Source organism: Rana temporaria, chromosome 2 (genome assembly GCF_905171775.1).
Source record: "Rana temporaria chromosome 2, aRanTem1.1, whole genome shotgun sequence".
Taxonomy (NCBI): domain Eukaryota; kingdom Metazoa; phylum Chordata; class Amphibia; order Anura; family Ranidae; genus Rana; species Rana temporaria.
The window spans coordinates 183,074,355-183,095,151 of record NC_053490.1 but is presented as its reverse complement, the minus strand read 5'-3'; the positions used below and the strand labels follow the sequence as shown (position 1 = coordinate 183,095,151).

Below are 20,797 nucleotides of genomic sequence, written 5' to 3'. Positions count from 1 at the left end.
GTTTTCAACCAGGTATTGAAAACACCTGTGGATGTCAGGGAGCAGCAATAAAGCCTAATAAGCACCAATTAGGCAGCTTTAAAATGACTGTGATACTCAGCTCCTTCTAGACATTTACTGGTGTGGTTACAAACATAGTGAAGTCAAGAGAATGGTCCAGGAAGACAAGAGAAGAGGTGATTACTCTTCACAGGAAGGGCAATGGCTATAAGAAGATTGCAAAGATGTTAAACATACCAAGAGACACCATAGGAAGCATCATTCGCAAATTCAAGGCAAAGGGCACTGTTGAAACGCAACCTGGTCGTGGCAGAAAGAAGATGCTGACTTTGACTGCTGTGCGCTACCTGAAGTGTAGAGTGGAGAAAAGTCCCTGTGTGACTGCTGAGGAACTGAGAAAAGATTTGTCAGATGTGGGTACTGAGGTTTCTGCTCAGACAATACGGCGCACACTGCGTAATGAAGGCCTCCAAAGAATAAGAAGAGTCAACTGCAGTATGCCAAAAGTCATGTGGACAAACCACAGAAGTTTTGGGATTGTGTTCTGTGGACTGATGAAACAAAATTAGAACTGTTTGGGCCCATGGATCAATGCTATGTTTGGAGGAGAAAGAACAAGGCCTATGATGAAAAGAACACTTTGCCTACTGTGAAGCATGGCGGGGGGTCAATCATGCTTTGGGGCTGTTTTGCTTCTGCAGGTACAGGGAAGCTTCAGCGTGTGCAAGGTACCATGAATTCTCTTCAGTACCAGGAGATATTGGATGACAATGTGATGCAGTCCGTCACAAACCTGAGGCTTGGGAGACGTTGGACCTTTCAACAGGACAATGAACCCAAGCATACCTCCAAGTCCACTAGAGCATGGTTGCAGATTAATGGCTGGAACATTTTGGAGTGGCCATCGCAGTCACCAGACTTAAATCCGATTGAGAAAGCAGCTGCAGTGCGCAAGCCTAAGAATGTGACTGGAGGCTTTTGCCCATGACGAATGGGCGAAGATACCCGTAGATCGCTGCAAGACACTTGTGTCAAGCTATGCTTCACGTTTAAAAGCTGTTATAACTGTAAAAGGATGTTGTACTAAGTACTAAGATTGAATGTCACTTGGGGGTTGAATAAAACTGATAATGATGTGAGCACAGAAAAGACATTTGTGGTTATTTCATTATAAATGTTATGTTATATTTGTCTGACCTACACGTGCCTCTTTTATTTAATTGTAAGCAGGATGACTGAATGATCAAAATCAATGTCAAACTGGCCAAAACAATCAATTTCAGTGGGGGTTGAATAATTTTGAATACAACTGTACATGTTTATCATTGTGAAAATATGCAAGGAAATTAAGGATACAATCACAGCATTAACAGCGCTTTAAATACCCAAACGTATTCAGTGCAGTAATTGGCATTCAATGAACGACAAATTATACACAAAAATTAGTCAAGAAGTTAAAGTACTCTCCACACAATATTTCATAGGCACCTGTCCTTGGGTCATGAAAGTTCCTCATAAAGTGGCTCAGAAGTGCATCGTGCAAAACACAGGAACACTCCACATAGAGTAATACTGAAATTTTATTAATATCCCCCACAAACAATATATGCTTGCAGGAAGAACTATTAAAATAGTGTGTATCCATTTAGCCTGTGCAACACAGCATATGTCCTCTCACCGCTTCCTGGATGCACTTTTGAGCCACTTTTATGAGGAACAACCTTCATGACACGGACAGGTGCCTATCAAATATTGTGTAAAGATATCGGGCTGATTGACTCATTCTTGTGGTGAGTGCATTACCAAAGGTGGTAATTGTGCACGTGGTGTATTGGTGCCAGTAGTCTGGAACTTAGTGATTTTTCCTGTGATTCTGTTGGGATATGGATCACCCCACATATATCATGGACTATTCTATGGATTTTACTTATTGTCTAATGTTTGTGTATAATTTACCATGCATTGAATGCCAATTACTGTACTGAATAAGTTTGGCTATTTTTAAAGCGCGGTTAATACTGTGATTGTATCCTTATTTTCCCTGCATTTCTTTTCACAATTTTCTTTTTATATAATAGCAGCTAGTGTGCAAGAAGTTTTTTGTCTGAGCGCTGGGATCAGTCACTCTTGGTGCGATTTGATATTTCTTGTATATGTTTATCATTGCTGACCTTGTGTACCAGTTGCTTCTATAGATCCAATATAGACTGCATGTTTTCAGAATAGAATTACTGTCTTTGCTCTCCAAAGTCACTTGCTAAAATTTATCCAGGTACCTTATTAATTTTGAAATATCATTTTGTTTGTTTTTTCAAATTTAAGTTCACTTGAGATATGTGTTTAATTTGTGTATAACTGGTAGTTAAAACCCCAGATGCCAGTTTGACATTATTTGCACATTCTATCTCTCTTAGCAGCACAACGATTCAATATTGCATGCATTTAACTTGCTGGAAGCCTCAAAATGTGAAAATAAGTGCAATGAGTAGATAATTAAAAGGATACAAGCTGGACAGAAACCCTTATTGTTGTGTTGTCATTTTTTTATATTCAGCTCCCCCAAGTGAGTAGCACTTAAAGTTTCTAAGCCTGAGTATATGCAGACATTAAATTGGCATTGGCGAAGTAGTGCCTATAGAACATCCATCTAGCAGCAGGGAATGGTGGCTCCAGCTGTGCAGAACGGAATCATTCCCATTTGAGATAATGAAAGTCGAGCACCAAAGCGTAATGAAGGGAGAGCGATGACAAAGGTGTTAAAAGCAGAAAATATTATGATGATTGGGTTTAGTCAAAATAGCATCCCAGCTGCTAGGTAGCCTATGAAATCGGGGCATTGCAAGAAAGGTCATCTGAAAAAAATAGTTTGTTAAATTTTCATTACATTGTCTGTCACATTAGACTGTTTGCAAATGAAAGTTAACGAAAGCTTTTTCTCTGGGTCTTAATGTGTTTTGTTTTGCATTACCTTTATTTTTATCTTTGGACATTCTCTTTTGGGGTTTTATTATTCCAATTATTAATGACAATCGTCTTTTTTGTGTAAAATAGCCACTGAATGTGCTAAAGGTGTGTTTTTTTTTCTTTCTATTAACAGCTGGATGTATTCCACTTTTGTATTGATGGCATCCTGTTGTAAGCGTTAGTCTTTGTGAGCCACAAATATAACTTTGTAGCTACCAGTATATTGGCTTGTCTTGCTTTTGTGCTCACTCTTTTAAGTGTGTGTTTAGTGCTATGTACTAAATTATATTGATACACTGGCAGGAACTGGAGCTGACAGAATCTGCACAGAAAACAGCTGCGTATAGTAACCATTTGGCTTACAACTTCAGGTTGTTCAAGTAAAGCAAAACTAAACCTAATTTGTGAAAGACTGCGAGCAGGCAGCTCTTTATTGAAGAAGAGACCTGCTATGTTTCTTCTGCAACAACACACACTTGCCTGCCTGCTCGCAGTCTTATGTTGAATGTACACTGAGCTGCACATGCACAGCTGAGCGTGCATACCTGACACCCTCTGGCTATGGCAGAAGCACGGAGGCCCTGTACACACGATCAGTCCATCCGATGAGAACGGTCCGAAGGACCGTTCTCATCGGTTAACCGATGAAGCTGTCTGATGTGCCATCAGTTAAAAAATCGATTGAGTCCAACGCGGTGACGTAAAACACAACGACGTGCAGAGAAAAATGAAGTTCAATGCTTCCAAGCATGCGTCGACTTGATTCTGAACATGCGCAGGTTTTTATCCGATGCTTTTGCGTACTAACCATCGGTTTTGACCTATCGGTTAGGCGTCCATCGGTTGAATTTTAAAGCAAGTTCTACATTTTTGGATCGAAGGATAACTGACCGACCACACGGTCGGTTTGGACCGATGAAACGGACCTTTAGTCTGTTTTTATCAGTTTTGACCGACCGTGTTTACGCGGCCTGACTCTTGTGCTGATGTGTGGGATGATGGAACACTACCTCCCGCTGCCAGCTAGAAGTAGCCTGGAAATAGATGACAGCAGCCCGTGAAAGATGTAACTGCTACATTCAGAGAGAGGTGGAGAAAAGTATTTTCAAGAGTTTGGTTCCACTTTAAGCATTGAAAATGAAAGGTAGAAGCTGATTGGTTGCTATGGACAGCTGCTTAATTCTTGGCATAGTCCTGTTACTGTGTTTTAAGGTTTTATTATTTTTCTTCTGACAGCATCTAGCTGACACATATGGGATCCAGCCTGGGGATGCGAGCCTCTATATAAATGGCCTTCAAATTGACCTAGATGTTCATAATTCATTCAGGTAAATATTATTTTTTGTTTTTTCTTTTAATTGGTTTTAGACCAGCAAAAATGTAGTTCAATTTTTACTGCACAGGACATGTCCCAGTGTGCAAACTAGAAATACTGATTGTGAATGGACAGTGATTTTATGTAGATCAGTTATGAGCTCTTGTTATAAGTGAGTGAGTCAGCTGATGGCACAGATGGAAAGGGCTGCAAGGGCTGGGACGGTGATAATAATGGGGGATTTTAACTACTCAGAAATTGACTGCAGTAATGGCACTGCTGGGAAAGTTGAAGGGCAAAAATGTATTAACCTATTACAGGACAATTTTATGGTCCAGTTTATTGAGGTCCCAACTAGGAATGATGCTCTGTTGGATCTGGTAAGCTCAAACCATGCAGAGCTTATCACTAATGTTCAGCTAAAGGAACACCTGGGTATGATGCTGGGTATTTGATGTTAGTTGTAAGCAAAAATTACATACGGGAAAGATAAATACACTTAATTTTAAGAGAGCAAATTGTCCAAGGATGAGGGCTGCTCTCCAGGATTTAGACTGGGAGAGAATATTGGCATCAATGGGCACAGAACAGAAATGGGAATTCTTCAAGACGACTGTGAACCTACTGCAAAGTATATTCCCATGGGCAATACATTTAAAAGGCTAAAAATAAAACCTATGTGGCTCACGGCCAAAGTTAAAAAAGCTATAAACTATAAGAAAAGAGCTTTTAAAAAATATAAAAATGGAACACTAGTGTCATTTAAATGTTGCAAAGAATATAACTACAGAATATGTAAAAAGGAAATCAAGGATGCAAAAACTCAAAACGAACGACAGATTGCAAAGATAGTAGGACAAACCCCCCAAAAATCTTCAAATATATTAATAGTGAAAAGGTCAAGTCTGAGCATGAAGGCCCTTTACAGAATAATCTAGAGTGGGTGACTGGGGACAAAGAGAAGGCTAATTTATTAAATACTTTCTTCAGCTCTGTGTACACAAAGGAGCATGGGGGAGCTCATGTCCATAATGGGGGTGGTAGTGACACAGCCCCAAATAATCCACAATGGCTCAAATGTGATACAGTCCAGAAATATTTAGACAGAATAAAGGTGGATAAAGCATCTGGATGGCATCCACCCACGGATCCTAAAATAATTGAGCTCTGCAATTTCAAAGCCATTGTATCAAATTTTTAGGGACTCATTTGCAACAGTAACACTGGATTGGCGCAGGGCCAATGTGGCCCCTTTATATAAAAAGGGAACAAAGTATTTACCAAGTAACTTTAGACCTGTTAGTTTACCTTCTATAGTTGGGAAGATACTGGAGGGATTAATAAAAGACCACATAGACGAGTCCTTGCTGGGAAAAAAATATTTTAAGCAACAGACGGCATTGATTCATGAAAGACAGAAGTTGTCAGACAAATCTGATAATTTTTTTTTACATAATATCTAAAATATATAAAAAAAAAAAAAAAATTAAAATTCAAGCAGGCACATAGCAGAGGATATCTGTTTTTCAAAATATAAAATGAATAATGCATCCTGTGTCCAGGGCCAACAGGACCAAGCCTGAGGGCCCAAGCCACAAAGAAAGAGAGGATGGAAAGAAAGAGGGTCAGCTAGATAAGCCGCATGAGCAAGTGGCAATAAAGAGAAAGAGGAAAAGAAATAGAAAAAAGGAAATAGAAGAAAGAAAGAAAGAAAAAATAGAAAGAAAGAATGAAAGAGAGAAGGGGGTCCACGGGGCGGGGGGGAACAGAGACCTATCAAAGAGAAAGTAGTGTTGGGTTAAATCGTGAAGGGTGGTTGTTAGCCACCCAGGGTTGCCATACCCTGAGAAATTTTATCGTGGGTATCTGCTAACACAGCAGTGAGTTTCTCGTTAACCATAATATCATTAATGCAGTTTTTGACTGCTTCGAAACTGAGAACCGGGGTCTTCCAGGCCCTAGCAATGATCAATTTAGTTGCAGTAAAAACATGCGCCGCCAGCTGGCGTTCAGGGCAGAGAAGTTCCGTGATCGGTTTCCATAAAAGGGCCTCAAAAGGGTCCTTCTTTAGGTTGGTATCGAAGAGGTTGCGGAGCAACGCATAAACTCTAACCCACAATCTGCATTCCCTGGGACAGGTCCACCAGATATGTGCCATAGTACCCTCCTGAGAGCATCCACGGAAACACAAAGGAGAATAAGAAGGTATGAAACTCGCCAGTCTGGCCGGGGTATAGTACCACCTATAGAACACTTTATAAGCGTTCTCCTGAAAGAGAACATTGGTAGAGCATTTAGACAATGCCATGGTCATAGCCTGCCAATCTTCCGGATCGAGTTGCCTCCCAAGTTCAGCTTCCCACTGAAGGTGGTAAGGCCTTAAGGGCGGTCTCCTAGAGTTGATAATCGCTGTATAAATGAGAGATATGAGTCCCGGGGAATGGGGGCGTGATCTACATAAGCTTTCAAAGGGGGTCATGGTATAGGGAGTAGGTTGGGATCTGATTAGACGCTGGAGGAAATGTCGAAGCTGCAAGTAACTATAGTGTTCCCTGAGGGGAATATCATGGGAGGAACGTAAAAGTGAATACGAAATAATCTTGGTTGGGGAGAGCATAGAATGAACGTCAACAAAGCCATGATCAGTCCACCATGCAAACTCTAAGGGGTTATCCCGACCTGGTGGGAATAACGGGTTATGAAGGAGACGGAGTAACGGCAGATGGGGAGAGATCAGACCCGCAGAATATTTAACCGCATCCCACAGCCGAAGGGAATGGGCCAGACAAGGACCTATAGAGGACGGGCGATGTGCTCGAGGGAGCCATGGAAGAGAGGCTAGAGGTGTTGGGTGAGAGTCCACCAAGTCAAAAGTAGCCCACAGTGGCATTTGCTGTTTCTCATGAAGGCGAGACAACGGAGCGATACCCGACGCAGTATAGTAAGCATGCAAGTTAGGAACCGAGAGGCCACCGTTAATTCTGCATGCAAAAAGAACTTGCCTCTTAATCCTGGGCCTCTTGGGGCCCCAGATAAACTGCATAATTTTGCGTTGGTGATTTCTAAGGATGTGAGAGGGTACCTGAACAGGTAAAACCCGAAAAAAATAAAGCAATTTCGGAAGATAGGTCATACGTACCGTCGCGACCCTCCCGAACCAAGAGAGCGGAAGAGTGGACCAAGAAGTGAGCATAGCTGTCAGTTTGCCAAACAAAGAAGGAAAGTTGGCTTGATAGAGTTCGGAATACTTCGGGGTAAGCTTAATCCCTAAATGGGGTAATGAGGTCAACCACTGAAAAGGGAACGCAGACCGCAAAGAGTCTAAATCCGAGGGGCAAATATTAATAGACATTGCATTCGACTTTGCCTGGTTGACAGCTAAGCCCGAGAACAAGGCAAAAGAATCCAAAAGTGACAACAAATTGGGGAGGGAAATTCTAGGTTTGGTGATGTGATGTGATTATTTTTTTTTTTATGAGGAGGTTAACAAAACCATGGACAAAGGAGTTGCTGAGGTAAGTAAAACCTTGGACAGAGGGGTGGCAGTGGATGTGGTATACTTGGATTTTGAAAAAGTGTTCGACACAGTTTTCCACACACGGCTCATGTGTAAGGCAAGGTCTACAGGATTGTAAATATCAGTTAGTAAATGGATAGAAAACTGGCTAAAAGACAGAATTCGGAGAGTCGTGGTTAATGATTCTTACTCTGAATGGTCTAAGGTTATCAGTGGTGTACCCCAAGGTTCAGTGTTGGGGCCCTTACTTTTTAATATCTTTCTAAATGATATTGGGTCTGAAATCAAAAGTTAAATTTTTGTCTTTGCAGATAACACCAAGCTATGCAGTGGAATAATGTCCTTCAAGGATGTCGCTAATTTACAAGCCAACCTCAATGCTCTAATTGGGCGACTAAGTGGCAGATGAGGTTTAATGTTGATGTCCCACTTGCATGTTCGCTTCCTCCCCCTTCATCTATTTAATGCAGTAGCTTTCGAGCATTGGGTTGGCTTAATAAAGGGGGCTCCACCCTCAAAAGCTTTGCCATGCCCCCTTTTTTGTGTGACGTCGTCACGGCCAGCCGTGGGTTGCTTCCTCGCAGTCCACAGCGGCTTTCTGGTTTCTGCCTTCTAGTGTTGTGTCCTGTGGTTATCTGTCCACCAGAGGAGACCTTATTAACATTGTACACTGGTGCTGCCATCTATTAAGACCGACGAGTTTGCCACCTGCTGCCTTCATTACAGCAGTTTTCTCCTTTCTTTTCCCCCTTATTTAAAAAATGCACATTGATTTCAGTGGGGCAATGTGACAAACCCAGAAAAGTAGCATAAGAAGAATTTTGCCGCATTACAGTTTGTGCGGTTTTTTTTCCTCCGCGTTTTGCTTTGCGACAAAAGGTGTGTTTGTTTCCTGTATTTGGGGTACTATTAATCATTAATGGCACTGCAAGCACGACATGTTTTTTTTGCATCTTCTGAGAATGCGAAAATGCAAATAAGACCTAATGGACTGTTTGGTGGGGATGTTGGTAATATTCATAGGATGCATAATGTTATTGATGAAACACTGATGCTTTAGAGAACTTAGTTTCCCTTTATTTTTAAGCATCTTGGATATTTTGAAAAATGAAGCAAAAGCTCTACGTGGCCTATCTGTTTTGGGAATAAAGAATGAGGAGATCATCAAATACTTGCGGTTGCAAGTACATCCAGGAGAAGAAACGTATGCCTTAGATATTCGTAATTCAGCTATTAATGTGAGTATTTCAACGTACATTAAATATTTAAAAAGATATTTGCATTACCTTAAGTTGTATACCTGCACAAAAAAAAAACCTGCAAGGCAAAGGCGTAATAAGCTAGTATGCACCACGTACTAGCACATTATGAAATGCCTTTGATCAAGGCTTGGCATCGGATCCTGGTCACAGCCGAGGTAGCTGACATTTTTCCCTCCGCGTATCTTCCGGGTTCTCGGCTCTGGCGCTGTGAGTGGCCGGAACTGCGATGACATCACTTCTTTCCGGCAAAGTCCGGCAGCATCCACCAGACCTTCAGAGCGCATGCGCCGCTGATGTCCGCAGCTGCATGCAAGGTAAATATATCCTAAACCATACAGGTTTAGGGGATATTCATTTTACCTACAGGTAAGCCTTATGATAGGCTTACCTGTAGATAAAAATGTAAAGATAGGGTATGCAACCACTTTAAGTATCGTACTGGTGATAAGATTAAAGGAGATATATGCGTGTGTTGTGTGTATGTATTTGTGTGTGTATAATGTTTCCATTATGTTTAGCTCCTCTATTGTAAATGCCTTTTGTTTGTAGAGCTGAATTCCTCACAGTGAAATTTACACAAACAAGTGCATGAGTCAGAAGAGTGACTAATCCCTTTTTGAATGACGGTCAGAGGTTTCAGTTAGACAGTGTAAGCGGTGGCCTGTCGGTTTTATATGCCCCTAGTTCTAATATACTTTGCAGAGGATAGCTTGCTGGCCAGACGCTCAATTTTTTTATGCATCAGGCACTGACATGGGGGATAAAGGCTGTATTTAAGAATTGTACTCAATTAATTGTATCGGCAACATAAATGCCATGCAACGAGATGCAAAATAACCTTCCTTTTATTAAAATAACCAGCAGGAACAAGATCTATTCTGACATGTTTCGTACAGGATTGGTGCAAGGCCAATGTGGTACCTATATTAAAAGGAATTAAAGGGCCAGATCCGCAAAGAAGTTACGCTGGCGTATATATTGATACGCCACGTAACTTCTAGGATGCTCTGGCGTATCTTTTTTTTCTGTATTCAGAAAACAAGATACGCCAGAATTTTGCTAAGATACGACCAGTGTAAGTCGCCTACGCGTCTCTTAACTGCATATTTACGCTGGCCGCTAGGAGCGTGTATGCTGATTTACGCCTAGAATATGTAAATCGGCTAGATACGCCAATTCGTGAACGTACGCCCGGCCGTCGCAGTACAGAAACGCCGTTTACGTTAGGCTTTTTCCGGCGTAAAGTTACCCCTGCTATATGAGGCGCAGCCAATGTTAAGTATGGACGTCGGGCCAGCGTCGAATTTTCCGATGATTACGTCGTTTGCGAATAGGGCTGTGCGTCATTTACGTTCACGTCGAAAGCATTGGCTTTTCGCGGGTTAATTTGGAGCATGGGATACTTTGGGATACACTGGGATACTTTCACGGACAGCGTCATTTACGTGGGGTCACAATACATTAACATAAAACACGCCCACATGTTCCATATTTGAATTAGGCGAGCTTACGCCGGCCTATTTACGCTACGCAGCAGCAAGTTTGCTTTGAGAATACTGCACTTGCCTGTCAAAGTAGTGGCAGCGTAGCGTAACTACGATTTTAAAATTACGCCGTTCTACGTGGATCTGGCCCAAAGTCTTTACCAAGTAACTATAGACCTGATTATTTAACTTCTATGTTTGGTAAGATACTGGAGAGTTTATTAAAAGACCACATTGGTTCTTGCTAGAAAAAATATATTTTTTAAGTAACAGACAGCATGGATTCATGAAAGACAGATTTGTCAGACAAATCTAAATTTTTTTTTTTTATGAGGAGGTTAACAAAACCATGGACAAAAGAATGCTGTGGAAGTAGTATATTTAGATTTTGACAAATTGTTTGACACGATTCCCCACACGGCTAATGTGTAAGGTAAAGTCTACAGGCTTGGAAAAATCAGTATACCGTAGTGGTTAATGATTTATACTCTGAATGGTCTAGTGTTAGTGGCGTATCCCAAGCTTCAGTGTTGGGACCCTTACTTTTTCATATATTTTATAAATGATGTAGGGTCTAGGATTAAAAGTACAGTTTCTGTGTTTGGTGATGACACCAAGCTATGCTTACAGAATCTCCAATTTACAAGCCGACCTCAATGCACGGTGTTATATTTGGCAACTATGTGGCAAATGAGGTTTAAAGTTATGCACTTAGGGGCTAGATACATGCACGCACCGTACATACAAGGTGGTATCAACATTTTTGGAGACTAGCTCTGTTAACAAGAAAGTATTTTATGTATGTTTACACACGGACTTCAAAATAGTCCCCTTGCACAGCAATACAGCATTCCTGCCGCTTCGCGCTGGATCTCCACAATGGTGTCAAAATGACAACCTTTGAGCTGGATCTTAAACTCATTGCAGCATCACTGTAAATTTGCCAAATCATGTCAAACGTCTCTGTGGCAGATTTGCCCAGTTTCACACAGAATTTCACGTTTACTCTTCTTTTTTTTTTTTCACTTGCTGTCAATGATGAAATGGCAGAAGTGGTAATGCACATAGTCAGATTAGTGCCAGTTGCACAGCTCCCAATATACACAGGATGTCTTTTGGCAAACTGACTTATGAAGGTTGGTGCTCCCTGTGACTGTGTGTGAAGCCTTGTGCTGCCATCTATTGGCGTGTTACAAAACTAGTTTCAAAACGTTTTGATACCACCTTGTTTTAGGAGGAGAACAGCTGGGGGAATCCATGGTGGAGAAGGACCTGGGTGTTCTGGTAGATCATAGGCTTAATAATGGCATAAAATGCCAAGCTGAATTCTTTTCAAAGCAAGCGAAATTCTTTCTTGTATTAGGAGAGGTATGGATAGCAGAGAGAGAGATTTAATTTTGCCCCTGTACAAATCATTAGTTAGACCTCATCTTGAATATGATGTTCAGTTTTGGGCACCAGTTCATCAAAAGGATATTGGTGAACTGGAGAAAGTGGATATATGGAAAGAACCCGCACTCTGGAATCCGTCCAAATTCTTTATTCGATAATCACCAAGTACTATGTAACTGCTAACATGTTTCAGTGAAGAGCCTTGTTCACAGCATGGACTGGAGAAAGTGCTAAGAAGGGTAATCAAGCTTATAAGCAGCATGGAGGAGCTGAACTATAAGGAAAGGTTAGAAGAACCAAATTCTCTCTTGTTTGCGGACAGATGTGCGCAGATGTTTGCGGACAGATGTGCGCAGATGTTTGCGGACAGATGTGCGCAGATGTTTGCGGACAGATGTGCGCAGATGTTTGCGGACAGATGTGCGCAGATGTTTGCGGACAGATGGGCGCAGATGTTTGCGGACAGATGTGCGCAGACGATCATTGGGACATATGATTTTACTGTTACATATGTGGGGGACAGGTGTTTTTACTGTGTGGGAACACTATTTTGGAGACATTGGGCCGGTGATCAGTGTGTAAAAAGCTGTAAAAAACATGCACACTGATCATAGGCTGGCTGCAGCTATCCGATCTCCTCTTCTCACTGACAACTTCTGTGTGAGGAGAGCAGAGGCGATCTCCTAGTAACTGGCTCTCTATTTACATCACATGATGGCTGTGATTGGACACAACCATCATTTGATCAGGAGGGCCAATCACAGAGCCTTGCTGCCGATCGGAGATGCGCCGTGTCCGGGTGACACAAGCGCATCGGCTTTCCTGAATGTCCACTCAGAAGGAGGAAGCGCCCACAGTAGCCGGGTGGGAGGTGGTTAATAACATGGTGAGTTTTTTAAAAAAGGAAATTTTTTTTTTTTTTGGTCCGTTTTCTTGGAAAATTAAGAACTTAAATATTTTTTTACTTGTACATACTGTTGCCAGTGCAATACAGCGTCATGTGGCTGGTGTGGTGGTGATCAGGGAATACTGACTGCTGACTAACTTTCTTTTTTTTTTTCATCATGGTGACACTATTGCTAAGGGGGAGATGAGGATTTTTTTTTACACTATTCTTGCTTATACAGTGATGATCAGATTAGTTTTAGCTGCCCTGAACAGGTTAACCATTCATGAACAGTTTGCTTATGGTTGTGATCTGTGATTGGCTAAGCTAATCACATGGTACAGATAGCCAGGTGTACCATGCGATTGTTTTGGACTAATCACAGACCACAATGGTAAGCAAGCTGTTCATGAATGGAAAACCGTCCATGACGGATTGCTTACATTGTTATCATGTGACCAGTCATGACAATCACATGATAACCCAGTTACTGCAAAGAGCGCTTTCACACCGTGCCGCCCATAGCATTGGCGGTAAAACGCCGCTATTTTTACCGCCAACGCTATGGGCCAAGTTGCAGCGCATTTCAGCCACTAGCGGGGCGCATTTACCCCCCGTTAGCGTCCGAGAGGGTTAAAACCGCTCCTTCTCCGCTCCAAAGATGCGGCTAGCAGGACTTTTTTTTACCGTCGCACCGCTCCAGTGTAAAAGCCCCTCAGGCTTTCACACTGGAGTGAATAGGGACAGATTTTTAAGGGCGTATTGCAGGCGCTATTTTTAACGCTATAGCGCCTGCAATACGCTCCAGTGTGAAAGGGGTCTTATGCCGCGTACACGTAATCATTTTTCGGCATGAAAAAAACGTCGTTTTTCAAAAACGTCATTTAAAATGATTGTGTGTGGGCTTCACATCATTTTTCAGGTTCAAAAACAAAAAAGAATTCGAACATGCTCCATTTTTTAACGTTGTTTTAACCAATGTCGTTTTTCGGGTTGTAAAAAATGATCGCGTGTGGGCTAAAACGATGAAAAAACCCACGCATGCTCAGAAGCAAGTTATGAGACGGGAGCGCTCGTTCTGGTAAAACTACCATTCATAATGGAGTAAGCACATTCATCACGCTGTAACAGACAGAAAAGCGCGAATCGTCTTTTACTAACATGGAATCAGCTAAAGCAGCCCAAAGGCGAATGGAACTTCCCCTTTATAGTGCCGTCGTACGTGTTGTACGTCACCACGCTTTGCTAGATAATTTTTTAAAAACGATGGTATGTAGGCAACATTGTTTTATTGATGAAGTTGGGAAAACCTTGTTTTTTTTCATGCTGAAAAATGATTGTGTGTACGCGGCATTACTGTTAACAGTAATTCGCTCTATACAGCAGTCATCGGAGGAGCCCATTGCACGCTCCTAACCTAGAAGATACTCAGTTATGTGTGTATGTATATGTGTGTGTGTGTGTGTGTATATGTATGTATGTATGTGTATGTGTATATATATATATATATATATATATATATATATATATATATATATATATATATATATATATATACACACATTACTGAGCCTGCCCGTGCCACCCCGCCGCAGTAAATCTGCAGGAGCGGGGCGCATAGTGGTTATAGATTAGTAAAATGAGACTGACCTCTAAATGGTAAACAGTTGTTAGTAATTATTCTTTCTTGAAAATAACAATGTTTTGTTTAAATTTCTACTTCCCCATTTGTTGTAGTGAAAAGTAATTAACTAGAGTCTGGAATGATAAATGGCACATGTCCTTTAAACAGATTAGCAATTTAAAGCAAAAAACAGAGACAAAACCATGGATGGGAATTCCAACTGTGTGTATGCTACATCTGACTTTTTCTGTCGGAATTTCCGCCAGCAAAAGTTTGAGAGCAGGTTCTCTATTTTCCAGATGGAAAAAATCCTAGCGGAAAAAACGTTCGTCTGTATGGAATTCCAACGCGCAAAAAAACATGCATGCTCGGAATCAATTAGACTCATGCTCGGAATCATTGAACTTAATTTTTCTTGGCTCGTTGTAGTGTTGTACGTCACTGTGTTCTTGACAGGCGGAATTTGGTGTGACCGTGTGTATGCAAGACAAGCTTGAGCAGAAATCCAACGGAAAAACCATCCAAGGTTTTTTCCGACTGGAAAACCGATCGTGTGTACGCAGCATTGGAGTCTAAATCACTATATTATAATGTTATATTGATGCATGAAAAGTTTTTTATATTGTAGGTATTCCACTGCTATTCGTAAACAGATATTTAGCTATTTTAGAGCTTTTTAAGTGAAACTAAAAGATAAAATATTGTATAGCAAGTAATTTATTACCTATGTTGATAGATGAAAGATAAAGTGGTGACAAGTATTATTATGTTACACATGCATTGTTTGCCTTTTGTCCCTTCCTCATTTTGTAGTTAGGGGGTGCTCTGTATAGCTAATACCACCCTCTTTTAGAATGTCTTTAGTTTCTGTTCTGAGCACATGTTATTTTTTAATAAATAGTTTGCAAGGTTCAAAAAGCCTTGATCCCATATATCACAACATTGATGAAGCTTGAACCGGACAATCTTTTCTAATATTTCAAAGATCAATATAAAGATTGCTCCTCACCTGATACTTAAGTAACACATTTTTCACTTGGGCAAGAATCTACCCAAAGGCAAAACAAAAGACAATAAAAATAGGAAAGGACATGGATAAAGAAAAGAAAGAAGGGGGGTGGGGAGAATTTCACAAGCAAATCAATCTATTTCTCCGACAAGCTATCTGGGGAGCCACTTATTTAAGTCAGAGCATATCAGAGCCCAAAAACTAGATCCAAGGACTCTATCCAAGGTATATTGCCATATACTTGGGATACCATGCATGTATGTTTGCTGTTAATTCTTCAATTCTCCTGAAATGATTCAGCTCAGCTATCCACTCTTTAATAGTAAGAGCAACATCTGTATTCCAGTGTCTAGATATGAGTACTCGCACTGCGGAGAGGGGAAAGCAAAGCAACCCCTTTTCTTGATCATACATCACGGGACACAGAGGCTTAATTACTTAATGGGTTATGTAGTCACCACAGGTGATTGGACACCGGCAAACCCAATTAAAATTGAGTTCCTCCCCTATATAACCCCTCCCAAATGGGAAAGTACCTCAGTTTTTTCACCAGTGTTAAGGTGGTTGGTCACGTTCAACATGTGCTAAGAAGAAAAATGCTCTTTTGATGGTCTGGCTGCAGAGACCAAGAAACTATAACCAGATCCATTCCTCGGGCTGATATCAGTGGCCTAAGATGGTTGGTACCCGGGCCTCATGTAAGAAGAAACAAGGTTTGCCTGTAATGTCTCTCTGCGGAGGTCTGGGCTCTGGGATCCAGACTTTGGTGTACTAATACATCTGTGGCACGAAAAGTTTCTGGCAGAGTCTTCTACAGGTCCAGGTATGAGGTTTTCTCTAATAAAACCCTTTGTAAACCTGAAGGCTGGCACAACTTGTCCGCCGTGATGGGTGAAAGCTGGAACTACTTTCGGTAGCTTTCCTGTGGCGTGGATCAGGTAAGAAGAAGATATTTTTTTATTTATGTAGTATCTTCTTGGAGTAGGATGTCTTTCCTGGTTTTCACAACTGTAGGGAGTAAGTGCAACCTGGTGTTTTACTTGCATAGCCTTCCAGGATAAACATGCTCAGTGAAGTCGGTCATAACACCACTCACCTCCTTCCGCTGCAGGCTCTGCCATGATACGCATACAGGGGTCCACAGATGCCACCCAGTAACTCTCCCCTGCTTCCTCGTCTCCTGGGCGCCGCCATGACAGCGTGCGCACGTGCGAACGTTCGTGCGCCAGAAACAATAGTTTCTGACAAATGTAAAAATTCCTAAGGAAAAACCAAAGGAAAACACTGCGCTAATACGTGATAATAAAAAATGATAATGAGTGACAAAAGCAGCCGGTACCTATTGCTCAAAATACCCAAAGCAAAAAAACATACATCCAAAAAGAAGGTACAGCGCTGATGTGAATGAATTAAATTGTGAATAAACCAATTAAATGATGAAAAATAATCGGTGACTTGATGAACAAAACAAATTAATTATATGGTGAAAAATTCCTAAGAATGTCCAAAAGTGAAAGAGTAAAAATGCTGATCCTCCACCAATCGATAATTGAATATAGGTGATAAAATAGCAAATATAAATTAGTGAAAAAAAGTCCAATGGTAAAAACAAACAAAATTCTTAATCTTCCACCAAGAGAAAACACCCGTGTGATGGTATTCCAGTCTGCTTACCAGATTCACTGACCGTTAGTGCGGTCAGATAGAGCCCAGAGATCTTTTAAAGTCCTCTCAAGTGGACTATATAACAGCAGGTTACACAGATCGGATCATCTACTGCTCCAAAACTCCAGATAAAATGAGGATGCGCTCATGTATTCAAAGAGAAAGAACGAGAAATAGCTCCATAGTGAAGTACTGTATGTAAGGATATTTTTATTAAGGAAAAAATTGCACTTACAATTCGGTCGATATAAAAAGGCTTGTCATGGATCCCAGCGCATGCAGCGCGTGCTGACAATCGAATCCTGGTGGCTGTGCTCGGTGTGTATAGCTCTCTCCGTACGAGCGATGACAGGGTACGCTTTAGGCCACTCCTACGTACGTTTCGTCGTAAGACGTCGTCGGGGATGGACCAATAGCGCGCCGGCCATCGCTAGAGCATTATATAGTGTCCGGCCGCCATTTTGATTGTGGGCGAACACTAAGGGCAAGCGGAAATGGCTGTATACACACTGAAAAAGAACTGATAGAGAATCGAATCATGATGCAGATGACTGCCATCTTGTGGAAAAATAGGAGAAGAGTCTTACCACACACGGAGACACAGCATCAGGAAACGAATGGGACAAGGTGTACAATATATAATTGTATAAGTTAAATAGACAAATGATGGTCCATTAATACAATTACACAAATAATACATTTAAAAGCCTGAATATCTTAATATAACAATGTGAAACCTATAATAATATCTTTAATTAAGTAAAATTGATTAAAACATTTGTATATATCACATATTAAAAATATATAAAATATTAAAAAATACTATAAAAATATTGTAAAAAATGGAAAGAGACTATGCATTGCTGAGGGAAACAATTTATGTCCCACTCTACGTTCAACCCGAAGGGGACAAAGCTTTTCATATTAAAAATCCATTGAGTTTCAGATTTGGATATAGAATGTACTTTGTTTGTACCCCTCCAGGGAGCATTAAGTTTTTCAATGGGAAGAAATAAAGTTCCAGCAATCTGTTTATTATGGTATTTAGCATAATGCTTAGACAGATTGTGTTTAGAAAAACCTCGCCCTACATTGCCAACGTGTGCTTCCAATCTGACATGTAATGCCCGTTTTGTGCGTCCTATGTACTGTTTAGAACAGGGGCATTGTACAAGATAGACTACATGATCACTGGTGCAAGTGATGAATGAGTCTATATTATATGTCCTTTTAGTCTGAGTGGACTGGAAAGACAAAAGCTTACGTCCGCGGAAAGAATTAATTTTGCAAATATTGCACTTTCTGCAAGGATAGAAACCTTTCATATCTTGGAAAAACCCTATTGTGTTTGGCGGGTCAATTACATTCGGGGCAACTTTTAAACGTAATGGCGGTGCTCCTCTAAAGATGACAACTGGTTGATCCGGAATTACTGCCCCCAAAACGCGATCATTTTTTAAAATCTTCCAATGTTTCTTTAAAAAAATTTTAACAGAAAAGTGCTGATTAGAATAACCAGTAATCATTGCATAACTAAATTTTTGATCTAGATTATTTCTTGGAGCTCTCTTAGTGTCAAGTAACTGATTTCTATCGAGTGTCCCCACTTGTTGGATAATCTCATCAATAGTGACCTGATCATAACCTTTTTCCAAAAATTTTGTTTTCAAGATGCCAGCCTGTTGAAAATAGTCATCTGATGATGTGCAATTTCGCCTAATCCTTTGAAGTTGGCCCTTTGGTATGGCCTTAAGCCATTGGGCATGATGGCAACTATTCAGAGGAATATAGGCGTTGCGATCTGTCGGTTTGAAATGGGTTGTGGTTTTAACAACTCCGTCGTGGACAAAAATGTTCAAGTCTAAGAAATGAATCTCAGAATCGCTAGCCTCATACGTTAAAATTATGCCCTTATCATTCCTATTCAGCCTGGCAAAAAAACTTTCCAATGAAGGGAGATCACCTTCCCAAATTATCAAGACATCATCAATATATCTTTTCCACAACCTCAGCTCGTTGGGGGGATTGATGTCTATTAGATCTCTCTCCCAAAAAGCTAGAAAAAGGTTAGCTAGGCTCGGGGCAAATTTAGCCCCCATTGCCACGCCCCTTGTTTGTAAATAAAAATTCTTTCCAAACCAAAAATAATTATGAGTGGTTGCAAAAATTAGTAAATTAATAATGAAATCTCTTTGAATAATGGAAAGAGTAGAGTCTTGTTGAATATAAAAGCGAACTGCCTCTAATCCATCATCATGCGAAATGATCGTGTATAAAGAATTTACATCCGCAGTTGCGAGGATGTAACCATCCCTCCAACCACATTCACTAAGCAAATTGATCACTTGTGTTGTGTCACGCAAATATGATGGTGTGGTGATGACCAGAGGTTGTAAAAACTCATCGATATATTTTCCCAAACGTGCCGTTATTGAGTCCAATCCACTAATAATTGGACGCCCTGGCGGATGGGTAGAGTTTTTATGCACCTTGGGCAGGTAGTACATAATAGGAATTCTTGGTGCTGAAGGCACCAAAAAAGCTGTCTCTTTCTTATTTAATACTCCAAGAGAATAACCCTCATTGATCAAAGTTTTGAGTTCCTTTTTGAATTTAACCGTGGGGTTAATGGCGAGCTTGCTATAAGTGGCAGTATCAGACAGCAACCTTTCCATCTCAGAAATGTAGTCAGCTTTATTTAATATCACGACACCACCACCTTTGTCCGCTGGACGTATGACGATGTCATTACGTGCACAAATTAATTTTAAATTGTTATTAAACTCAGTATTGTTTTTGGTCCGCGGGATTTTAAGATCTATTATATCCTTCATAACTAACTCTTTAAAAGTTTGAATGGATGGGGCTGTAAATCCGGGGGGGTTAAATACAGACGCATTAGATAAACGTGAGTGTTTAATTGGAACAATGTTGTTGTTCAACATGGAAACCCTGGGCTGAAGTCCAATATTGTGGGCAACAGATTGAGCTGTAACTGAACTCCCATATGGGTTGAGCATAAAGTGTCGCTTTATACTCAATTTGCGTATCAGTTTGTGTGCATCGATAAAAGTCTCAAATTTATTCAATGCTCGTGGGGGTGCAAATTTGAGGCCATGGCTTAGCACCGACTGTTCCCCTGTGGTTAATTGGGCGGAACTCAAATTAAACACCCCACTGATATTTACTGTTTTCTTCTCTTTGGCCCGGATACGCCTCCCCCCTCTGAGGCCCCTCTGTCGTCGTGAGCCCTTTTGGGGGTGGCGTTGGCCCTGGGAAAAAAATGTACAGACTCATTTCTATTCAGCATAGACGGTGAGTCATGTTCTCGTCTGAATCTGGTAGAGTGGTTGATATATTGAACCGGGTGTCTAGAAATAGTTGGATCAGTTACCAGCTCATCTCTTTGATGGTGCATAAGGGGAGAAAATCTGTTTATGCGTGGTGGTTCTATTTTCCCTGGGATAAAACCTGGAATTACGATCCCTTGAACGATCTCTATGGTCATCTCTGGGATGACTATGTTCCGGCTGACTGCCATAGAAAGAACCATAGTCGTCACGATAATCTGCATGTCTTCTGTTACGTTGATAATCATCATGGTCAGAAGGACCACGACGACCATCGCCCCTTTCAGCATAGTAACCTCTATCACTATTGGGTAGCCCTCGAACATGGG

General features: G+C 41.0%; 1 protein-coding gene across 3 annotated transcripts in view; it reads left to right on the top strand.

Annotated features, from left to right (window-relative positions):
- Positions 1-20,797, top strand: part of UGGT2 (UDP-glucose glycoprotein glucosyltransferase 2) — a 446,216-nt gene that overhangs the window by 94,728 nt on the left and 330,691 nt on the right. For all 3 annotated transcript variants that reach the window (XM_040336106.1, XM_040336105.1, XM_040336104.1), the window contains exons 11-12: positions 4,201-4,292; positions 8,884-9,034. In XM_040336106.1, coding sequence (XP_040192040.1) covers positions 4,201-4,292; positions 8,884-9,034 — 243 coding nt within the window. The remainder of the gene's footprint in view (positions 1-4,200; positions 4,293-8,883; positions 9,035-20,797) is intronic.